Source organism: Plecotus auritus (genome assembly GCF_963455305.1).
Source record: "Plecotus auritus genome assembly, chromosome: 2".
Taxonomy (NCBI): Eukaryota; Metazoa; Chordata; class Mammalia; order Chiroptera; family Vespertilionidae; genus Plecotus; species Plecotus auritus.
The window spans coordinates 15,192,370-15,203,266 of NC_137771.1; the positions used below are offsets into that span (position 1 = coordinate 15,192,370).

Here is a 10,897-nt window from a genome sequence, read left to right on the forward strand (position 1 = left end):
CATAACTTCAGTGACCTTTTCTACTCAAGAGGAGAATGTTAATGAGGAAATGGACTTTATAGCCATCAGAGTGTTTATGCTCGGAGCACACACAGAGGAGGTTTCTAATATCTGAGCCCCAGACTCGATGGTAGCCTCCTCAAAGCTAGTGGGTATACTCATCTCAGAGACGCTGTGAGCACACGCTGTGAGCAGGCTCAGTGCTTCCCCCGTCACCTCCTCTGACCCCCACTGCATCCCTGTGAAGTGGATTATACCATTCTCCCTGATTTGTGGGGTGGAAACTGAGGCACAGAGTCCTCCCAGAATTACACAGGAGTGGCTGAGCCCGAGCCAGGCAGCCTGCCTTCAGAAACAGTGCCCTTGTCCACTGGCTTTCCCACCTCTCAAGGCAGAGGCAGTCACGGAGCACCGTGGGCGTGCCAGGCGTGCTGGGCCCAGCCCTTGGCCGCACTGTCTCGTTTCCCCTCTCAGCCGTCCTTTGAGGCAGAGACTGGTTATGCCCATTTCCAGACAAGGTCCACAACAAGTCAGCAGCAGAGTCAAGATCCCACAGCCTGTCGGCTAGTTAAACACTTGGACAATTTCCTTCCTTTGAGGCCATAGCTCCCCACTGCTTAGGTGGGAATGTGTGCAGAAACAGCCTTTGGTGTACAAGACAGATTATGGAGCTGGAAGAGCAGCCAGTCCTGGCACTCATTTAAATCCTTTCCTGTGTCCGCCGTCTTCCCTTCACTGCCCCAGAATCGGTGCTGTGGCCTCCAGCACAGGCGGCTGTATGAACTCACTCTTTCCCCAACCAGAGGCCACTGGAAATTAAGGCCCCTGTGGCCAGGTTACCGCTAATCAGTGGGGAAAGACAGAGGGACCAGTCTTTGCACAGGTAGCCTGAGATGGGGCACCCAGGAAGCGGAAAGAGTGGAGGACTGGAGTCCAGAGTCCGAATCTGGGCTGCCTCCTGCTGGGTGTTACCCCAGGGCTCTCTGCCCCCTCTGGGCCACAGTGTTTCCTCCTGGGACTGGCGATGACTGCACCAGGCAGCAGTGCCAGGCCCACAGGAGGGGCAAAGGGCGTGCTCTCTCCTCCCGCCTCTGCCTCAGCTCCCACACTAGTCACCTGCTGCAGGACAGTCTGGGCGTGCTGGGCTCAGGTGGGACTCCCTGATCCTGCCAACACTCTCCAGCACCTCCTGTGTCAGAGTCCCTGACTCATCCCACGTGGGTGAGATGCTTCCTCTCAATTCCAGATCTCAGCTCACAAAAGGGCTGTGATCTGAGCAGAATGGGCTGGAGAGGCACCGAGACTGCATCTCCCTCTCCCCCAGCCAAAGGCTGTCCCCCCAGAAAGCCTGCAGCAGCTGGGGGCTCCGCTCAGCGTTTGCATGTGATGGAAACTGTCTTTTCTCTTTATTGCAGGCAGTGCCCTCGGCAGGACAGGGCAGCTCCAACAGGTACGGAGACCAGCAGCCCAGGGCCTTACCTCCCTACCTGTCCCCCCTTCACTACTCTCCCTGCCCCCACCTGCCTCCCAAGCTAAGGGCTGGGCCCAGAGGAAGCAGCCACGGGACTCTGCCCCAACCTCCAAGCTCCTAGACTCATGCTCCTTTCTCACTGAAACTGCCTGGGTTTTTATGGGTTCGTTTTATGTGAAAAGCTGGCGAATCTCTGGCGAGACATCTGCTTGTAAAAAGGGAAAGAAAAAGCCTCAGAGATGGGGGTCAGATTTGGAGGGTGAGGAGGGGAAGCTGTGGTGGAGGACTTAGGAGCTCGGAGCCCTCCTCCCCTTGGCCCTTCAGTCTAGGAAGGGCCTCCACCCTCTGTCTGTCAGCCACAGTCCCTTCACTCCCCTCAGCCTCAGCCTGGAAATCTGTCAGATGAGAAACTGACCTGGGGACGAGGCTGCTGGGAGAAGGCGGAGTGTAAATGAATCTTTGTGAATGGGAAGCACTTTACAAGATCATTGGTCAGTATCAGTCTTCCCTATAGACAAGAGGTACTTTTGAGAAGGTGCTTAGACACCAAATTATGTCATTTATCCCCTCACAACAGCCCCAGTGAGGCAGGCAAGCAGGGGTTATCACTGTGCTTATGAAGGAGGAAACCGAGGCTCAGAGAAATGAAGTGACTTGCCTAAGGTCACAGAGCTGTTAAGTAGCAGAGGCAGGCTGGAGCCTTAGTCTTACTCCAGATCCCACAACCCTTCCTCCTCCCGCGGACTCACATCCATCCAACCAGATCTTTCAAAAAATAATGTTGGTAATAAAACAACAGTCCACGTTTATTGAGGCCCTACTGGGGGTCACACACTGTTTGACAGCAGTGTGCATCATCTCCTCCAGCCTCACCACCTTATAGAATAGTGCTAGTTTATTGTCATCCCATTTCACAGATGGGAGCCCTGGGAGGCTGACTCACCCCTAGTCACCCAGCTAGTGAGCAGCAGGGCTGGGATTTGAACCCAGGCAGTCCAGCTCCAGAACATGCTACCCTAACCGCTGCTCCCTGCTTTGCCTGCCTTCATGGGGTCTCCTTCACCTCTGAGGCCCTGCAGGATCAGCGGGGTCCTTTGGACTCGGGTCCTCCTGGGTTCCTGATGAGCCCCTCTCTGCCGTCCCCACAGGCTGCCTCTGAAGCGTGCCTGCTTGCCCTTTGCTGAGGAGCTGGAGCCCCTGCCTTCCAAACAGGCCAAGGAAGACGACCTACAGAGAGGTACCCTCACTCCCACCCCCTTTGCTGTTTGAGCTCACCTCACCCCAGCTCCCCATGAGGCCTTCCCCAAAGCCTCAATCACTGATCCTGGCCCAGGCAGCCCGGGCAGCACCCGTCCCAGCAGAGAGGGTGCGAGGGGCTGCTCCACGCCTCAGAGCTGGGGTTGGGCCAAGACTTGAGGGTGGGGGAGGGGCAAGGGGGCACCCAAGGGGCTTAGAGAGACAGTCATGGAGCTGGAGGGCTCCCGCCTCCTCTGACCGTGTTGGACATGGGTGTCCTGGGGCGCTGGTCAAGGTGACAGGCTGGTTATGTTGAGCAAATCCCCCTCACTTGAGAGGAGGTGGGAGCAGGGTGGGTTCCTGGAGCTGGCTTTCTGGCTTGGACACTCTGAGTCTGTGACTTCCTGGAAGAGAAGGACATGCCTGAACCTCTGGGGGCTGTAACTGACCAGCAGGAAGACACCAGCCAGCAGCCAAGAGCCAAAGCTTCCCGCAACCTTGACTTGGGCCTTGCCCTGCACTGGGTGTTTCCAAGAATTATTAATCCCCACAGCAACTCTGTGAAATAGGGCTGGTTCCACCCCATTTCCATTTGGATAAAATGAGACTCAGTAATGTTAAATAACCTCCAGGTCACATAGCTGGCAGGTGGGAGAGTGGGGATTCACACCCGCCAAGATCAGCAGGGTCTGAGCAAGTGCCTGGGACCCGCAGAGCCCAGGGGGTTCCCAGCTGGGTACAGACCCTCAGCAAGGGTTGGCTTTTTCTGCTGAAATCCATCTTATGTTAAGAAAGGAAGTGATATTTTTTAAGATTCCCCCATCCCCTCAGGTATCCCTGGCTCATTTATCCTCCTCGAAGCACTAAAAGTCACCCCTTTGCTTCTCAGTTCTGTTGTACGTGCGGAGGGAGACTGAGGAGGTGTTTGACGCCCTCATGTTGAAGACCCCGGACCTGAAGGGGCTGAGGAATGCGGTAAGAGGCCTGTGGACCCCACCTGTCCGGCCAGACCCCCTCGCATGCTCCTGTGCACGTACTTCACTCTGCACCACACAGTCTGACTTCCCAAGGCAGGCTCTGGGAAGGAGAGCACTGGAACCTTGGTGCTGTGGTGGCCCACCTGTCCCACCCACTTGGGAGGGCCTGCTGGGCCCAGCTGTGTGTGTGGGGGGAGGGGTGGGGAGCGGAGAGTTTAAGCCTCTGTGATGTTATCTTGCAGCCAGAACCCTGGCTCCACCCTGGGAGTCGCACACACCATAAATCCTCCTTAATCTGATGGCTGCTGTTTGACAAGCCAGAGCTTTTTGTTGGCTTTGCAAACTTGTTTCTATTTTAATGGGAATGAAACCCCAAAAGGCCAGACCCCAGAGACACTTTTTTCCTTCCCAGGGGGGCCTCATTCCTGTAGCTTGTGGTTGGCTGAGAGGGTTGGGAGGAGGATGGAGTGCTGGTCAGGGAAGCTGAAGGTGTGTCTGGGCAAGACCTTCCCCCACCACCACCCCCAAACCACCAGAGAGCAGGTGAAACAGCCCCGAACGATACCCACAGCAGCTCTGTGGCTCAGCTAACAACTGCGCAAGCAGCCTCACCGGGGCCAGCCATGCTTAAAGGTCGGCCCACTCAGAAAAGCCACGTGGTTCCAAGATCTTGGGCTGTGGAGGGAAGAATGAATTAAATCATAACATTGTCTACCTTTTGAAGACCCACTATGTGCCAGGCATACTGCATTTGCCAGCTCACCATATTCTTTTAACAACCCTCAAAAGTGGGTACTATTATTATCTCCTCATTTCCCGTGAGGAAACAGCCTCCCAGAAGGAGGCCAGATAACTTGCCAAGGTTACCCGCAGTGACAGAGCTGGGATTCGCCCAAGCTCTCCTGTTCTCCTGTTCTCTTCGCATGTCATCAGTCCTACTTGGCACCAGCCCCAGGAAGCTGGGCTCCCAAAAGGCCAGTAAATGTCATTTGAATGTAGACTCAGTCTTTGGGTTGGATAGAACCTTAAAGGGTCAGCTCCCCATCTAGTGCTTGAGCTCTCTCCCCAGTAACTGCCAAGTGGGTGCCCAGTCTTGACTGATATACTTAAGGGATGGAGAGCTTATTACCTATGGAGCAGCCTATGTTGTCTTTGTGTAACTCATGGGTAGAAAATTCCTAAGTTCTTGCTTGCATTGACTTGAGGCACTGCTGGTAGCTTCCAGTCACACCACCATTAAGATAGTCTAGGAATTTTTCTGGCCTGGAGGGATCCCTGTCACAGCAGAGAATAACGGAGAGCCGAACCCGATCCTCATCCTAAAAGGCCCAGTGAGGACAACCTCCACCGGAAGCCCTTGGCCTGAGGTTCCCTGTGCTTCAAGGCCGTCAGGAACACAACCTGCAACACTGACTGAGCCCTCACCAGGGCCCTTTACAGCATCGTCTCAATTCATGTGCAGAGCAACCCTGTTGTGTACTCCCATTATCACACCCATTTTACAAACAGGGAAACTGGGGCTGAGCAAAGTAAGAGTTCTGTAACTCCGGATGGTGGAGTTGGGACCAGTTGAGTCTGCCCAGAGGAAACTGGAGTTCTGGGAGAAATGGCTGAATGCTGTGTGAGTGCAGACACATGCTCACCAGCCTCTGAGCTGCAGTTTCCTCATCTGTAGAACAAGCTCCAGTGTTCTGGGATGTGATGGGGAGGAAACCTGGGTTCTAGGCTAGGCCTTGGGCACAGGCCTTACCTTCTTCCAGCTCAGCATCCACACCCATCAAATGGGATTAGTAATTCCTTCTCCAAGGGAGAAATGTCTGGGTTACCCTCCCCCCACAGTAGGGTAAGAGCATCCCTATTGCTCCACTTCTAAAATAACAGCAGTGACCAGTTACTGAGTATTGGCCATTTATTTGGTATACACCAGGAACTGTCCTGTGTGTTTTATGTGGGCCAGTTCATTTAATTCTTCCAGCTGTCGTACGAGCTGGGCTCTGTAATGAGTAGTTTGCACACTGGTGGAGGGGAGCCCTCAGCACTGGGACGATCTGTATTGGGACGTCCGGCAGGGGTTGAGGGAAGTGGTGATGCCCTTTGGGATATTTTGCAGCCACTAACCATGCTGTTTGTCAGGAGTTTGTGGTGATGTGGGAAGGCTTATACTATACAAGGATAAGTAAAACTACCTATGTGGAATATAAAAATATCTATCTACATGGCCTGATGGGAAGGAATATACCCAGATGTTAATGGCCTTTATCTCTGGGAGATAGGGTTATGGGTGATTGTAATTTTCTTCTTTCAATCTGGATATATATTACTTTTTAAAAAAATTCTCACCTAAGGATGTGTGTGTTGTTGTTTTTTTATTGATTGATTTGAGAGAGAGAGAGAGAGAAGCATCCATCGGTTGCCTGCTGCTTGTGCCGCAGCCAGGGATCAGCCTAGGCATGTGCCCTGACTGGGACTTGAATCTTCAACCTTTCAGTGTATGGGACTGAGCCACAACCAACTGAGCCACACCAGCCAGGGCTGGACATATAACACTTCTATAACTAGGAAATGAAAAGTCATGATATAAAAGAATGGGATACATCCACTTTGGGCAGCAGACAATGAATCCCCTACTGTTCTCTTCCAGATCTCTGAGAAGTATGGGCTTCCTGAAGAGAACATTTACAAAGTCTACAAGAAATGCAAGCGGGGGTAAGTGCCCAGGCCAGCTCTCCCTTCCCGTCTCCACACTGCCCCTTTCCTTCTAAAATGTTGACTCATGGAGCTCTCAGCAGGTCCACTCTGACCAGCATAGGCCTGCTACTCCATGCTGAGTGGTGTTTGTACGTGGCTTTGTGGAAAGCACTAGGGTATGTGGACTTGGGTAGAGAGCCCCCAGTCAGGCCAAGGCCACCCGCAGAGACCAGACGGTGAGGGCTATTGGGAAGGAAATGGGTGGGAGATTGTGGGAAGTGCAGGGCCACGTGTCAGAAAACTCAAGTTCAAGTCCCAAGACCTCTGGATAACCAAGTCACTTGATTGCAATAATGCTAATAGTGACTTCCATTCACTTGATCACCTACTTTGTGTCAGATAGTGTGCTAAGCATATCTCATTTAACCCTCACAGTCACCCTGTGAGTAGATGCCAGTACTCACACTTCACAGATAGGGAAACTGAGGCTCAGAAGTGATAAGCAGTGTTCCGGGGCAGGAGCAGCGGAGTAAAGTCTCAGAGGCAGAAGGGCCCAGCAGCAGTGCTACCTGCTGAGTCAGTGCCCAGAGGGAGTGGCTGGCCATGCGTCAGGAAAGGGAACTGGGATTGGGTGTGGTTTTGAGGGAGCCCCACCAGGGATGTTCCTCAGGCCTCCTCCACCTTCAGGTCTGCAGGAGGCATCGGGGAGTGAAGGTTTACCCTCCAGGGGTCAGACAGTGCCTGTCACCTCCCCTGGGCTCCTGGGACTCATGCTAAGGACTACAGCTCCCTTTGTTCTCTTCCCGGGAGATCCTTGGTATGGGATCCACGTGGTCACTGCCCTCCCAGGCTTCAGTCCCCTGGTCAGAGTCCATGAGCTGGGGCTGCAGCCTTTGTTAACTGGGTCACTTCACCAGCCCAGCCGAGCCCCCTGCCTCTCACCCCCCCGTCAGAGAAAATCGCCATTGCCGTTCCCTGCCCAGAGGACCCAGCACCAGGCCTCTGGGAAACACTCCCTGCCCCACTGCCCACACCTCCGACCAGATCCTCCCGCCCTGCGCAGTTTAACTCCAGCCGCACGTACTGGCCGCCCCTGGAAGTGTGCAGGCATTGTCTCCTGTACATGCCTGTGGCCTGTCCTTTTTACAAAACTGCAGCGTGAGGCAGGTTTTGGACTCAGGCTGAGGCCCCATCCAGTTAGGCCCAGGGTGGCCTCCTTCCTCACAGGCCCAGCCCTGCCTCCCCTCCCTCCTCAGTTTCCACCCAGCTTCCCATAGAAGGGCGGGGTGGGGGAAGGTGTGCGGCTCGCAGCCCCTGGGAAAGGATCCGTTTGGTTTTGGTTGTATGAGTGTCTAGGGTTTTTTTTCTTTCAAGTTTCGGTTTCAAATTGGGGCTCACAGCAGAGGGCAGGCTCTGCTTTGCCCGGACAAGCCCAGCCCCACTTCCCCTTACAGTGCCAGTGCCCACACCCCTGGCTGCAGCCCCACCTGCGGCCAGCCTCCCTTACCGATCCCACCAGAGCTGGGCTGAGTGGCTGGGAGTGCCCTTGTGTATGATTTGGGGTGTGGGGTAATACATATGAGGTTGCCCCAACCCTTAGCCCCACTGGCTGAGTTGCAAGTCTTTCCCTTAAGCCCAGCCGGCTAGTTAAGCCATAATGGTAACAACTTCCATTTGTGGCCCACGTTGCACATGCCAGGTGCTGGGCTAGATAACTCCGAGGGATCCTCTCACGGACCCTTTGAGTGTGGGTGATCATCTCTGTTTCTACAGAGGAGGAGTCTGAGGTTCTGAGTAGTCCCAGGATCACAGAGTTAGTAAATGGCAGAAGGAATCCTGGCCCAAAGGCTGTGCATACACCCCCTACTTTATCTTGCCTCCTGCTTTTTCCTCTAACCGCTAAGCAATGAGCAAATAAAGGCTGTGGCCAGGCCAGCCGCATAGCCCAGGGCATCACTCAGCAGCCCTTCAGAGGCACCCCACACCCATACACACCCCCAACCATGGAAACCTTACGTCTAGGATTGCCTCTGATGCCCAATGAGAAGAGCCCCCAAAAAAGCCTCTTGGGAGAGGCCAGGCTCATTCATCACCTCCCTAAGAGTCGGACGCTTCTCGTCTGAGGAGCAGGAAATTCTAATCTGTGGCCTAGTTTATTTTCACAGAACGCTCCCGAAAGTCCTCTGGACAAAGGTAGATGCAATCGGCTTTACAAGCACCACTGAGTGCTTGAAAGATGAACAAATACATTGTTGTTGCTGGCAGCTGGCCAGGGGGTTCATGCAAACCAGGACAGAAGACAGCTAGAACTAGCAAGTGACAGGAGGCCCAGCTCTGGGACACGGTTCCTGACACCCCTCCTCTAGGGCCCAGGGGTCATTGCCCTCTGAGGGGAAGGGTCCTTGGGCCTGTCTGGGCTCCCTCGTGCACAGGTGTGCTCCTGGGCCCCTGGGAGGCCCTCCCTGGGCGCGGGAGGGAGGCATCCTCAGTGTGTGCACGTAGGCATTAGTGCCTGGCACCCAGACACACCCTGTAAATGCCACTGTATGACACAAACAAAGCCCCGCCACTGACAGAATGCCACCCCTCTGCCCTACCTCCCCGCTCCTCCCCGCTGTCCCCAAAGACCCCTCTGTAAAGTGAAGGAACTGCCAGCTTATGTGAGGAAGCCGGAGCCTGTAAGACACTGGCAGTCAGCACCCGGCCCCAGCCCGAGCCCAGACCACCTTCCGAAAAGCAGCAGCTGCTTGATGTTGCTGCAGAGACGGCTGAACACAGGCAGTCGGCTTCCGCTCACCGCTGTCTCCATTGCCCCTCCGCCCTGGGGAGTGGGGACAAGGCAACCGCCTCCCCTGGGGTCCTCAGCAAAGCAGGCAGCTACCTGCCAGGAGCCTGGTCTGGGATTCTCACCGCACCCTCCTGCCCCTCCTAAAGTAACCTTGCCCTCATCTGAACCCTTCCCCGTCCTGAATTTTGCCTTCCTTATATATGCCACTTTCTAATTTGTATTTATGGGGGGTGGGGGTGGGGATGTTTTTTCTTTCTAAAAAAAAAAAGATGCAGGGAAGAGGGACAAAAGTCTGGATTCAAGTCCCAGCTGGGCAATCTGTTGCCTCTGTGGCCTGAGGCAAATGACTTTACCCCTCTGAGCCTCAGTTTCCCCATCATGAGCTAGAGTAATAGGGTTACAAGGCGTTGTTATCCTGGGCCATGCTAGATCCTAAACTCCTGGAGGACAGGCTCTCGGGTCTCTATGTGACCCTTGTTTTTGTTTGGAGCAAGGCCCTGCAAGTGGAAAGGCCTCAGCAAATGATGGTGGGATGGACTGAGGGATGAATGAATGGACGGGTGAAAATATTCACTTCCGTTCCTGACAGGATCAGGTCGGGTCACCTCTTCCTGGGTCCTTCCCCAGGGAAGCAGCTCTTAGCGAGTGCCCTTTGGCATATGCTCTGGCTTTGACCCCTGCAGAGGCCCCACCACGGAGGCTTTCTCCTCCTCAGGTTGGCCCAGGTCCTTGCCTGAAGCCTGTGGGGAGAGAGAAGGCCAAGCGCCTCAAGTCTATTGTGTATCCCTGAGATGTCAGCTTCCTGGGGATGGGACTTAGACTGCGCTTGTGTGGTCCTCGCCTCTGGCTCAGGCAGGCACATGTGAGTGGCACGTCGCTGTCTGCACACTGTCTACCCACCACACCTCCCGCACTTGAACTCACACACTGTGTCTGAGTTTTCAGTCTGGCTGGTGACTAAGGAGCACCGAGTCCCAAATCTACCTTTAGTTGCTCAAAAGTGTCATGCTCATATGTATTGAGAGAGGCACCCTGGCACAGTCGGGGGCATGGTAACTGGCAGGCCTGGTTTGAGTTGTGGCTCGGCCATTTGGGCACTGTGCCCTCTCCTGAAAGTGGGACAGGGAACAACCACCTTGCAGGTTGTTAGGAGGGTCAGAGAGAAAGTGTGAGATGCTTGAAATTTTGGGGGTCCCCGATATGTCGCAACCATCACTGTCATCCTTGTCACTCAGAGGCCCCGAAAGCAAGGGGCCTCCCACAGTCTAGCCACATCTCTTCTCTTCCAGAATCTTGGTCAACATGGACAACAACATCATTCAGCATTACAGCAACCATGTCGCCTTCCTGCTGGACATGGGGGAGCTTGATGGCAAGATTCAGATCACCCTTAAGGAGCTGTGAGGACCCGGGGGTGAGCTCCAGGCCAGGAGCCAGCTGCCAGTGGCCCCATGCCGCACACAACCTCTCCTCATGCCTCAGTGCCGTTACTTGAACACCTTCCCAGAGGGAAGAGGCCCGAGCCACCGACGTCAGGGCCAGGAAGGGACCTGGGAGGTGTCCTGACCCGAGCCCCCACTCATGCTTGAATCTACTCTGAGCGCCTGCCAGTGCCCGCTCAGCCAGACGGTGCCGTCTTGGTTAACGCCCGGCAGCATGTTTCCTCCTCCGCAGCTGCTCTGCAGGCTGCCTGTCCCGGTGCTGGAGGCGGGCCTCGCTCCCAAAGCCGACCTGACC

At 54.8% G+C, this 10,897-nt stretch overlaps 1 protein-coding gene across 2 annotated transcripts in view; it reads left to right on the top strand.

Annotated features, from left to right (window-relative positions):
• Positions 1-10,564, top strand: part of GRHL3 (grainyhead like transcription factor 3) — a gene marked incomplete at both ends in the record, with an annotated part of 31,012 nt that extends 20,448 nt beyond the window's left edge. For both annotated transcript variants that reach the window (XM_080655626.1, XM_080655625.1), the window contains 5 exons: positions 1,416-1,450; positions 2,620-2,708; positions 3,597-3,682; positions 6,326-6,390; positions 10,450-10,564. In XM_080655626.1, coding sequence (XP_080511752.1) covers positions 1,416-1,450; positions 2,620-2,708; positions 3,597-3,682; positions 6,326-6,390; positions 10,450-10,564 — 390 coding nt within the window. The remainder of the gene's footprint in view (positions 1-1,415; positions 1,451-2,619; positions 2,709-3,596; positions 3,683-6,325; positions 6,391-10,449) is intronic.
• Positions 10,565-10,897: the final 333 nt, after the last annotated feature.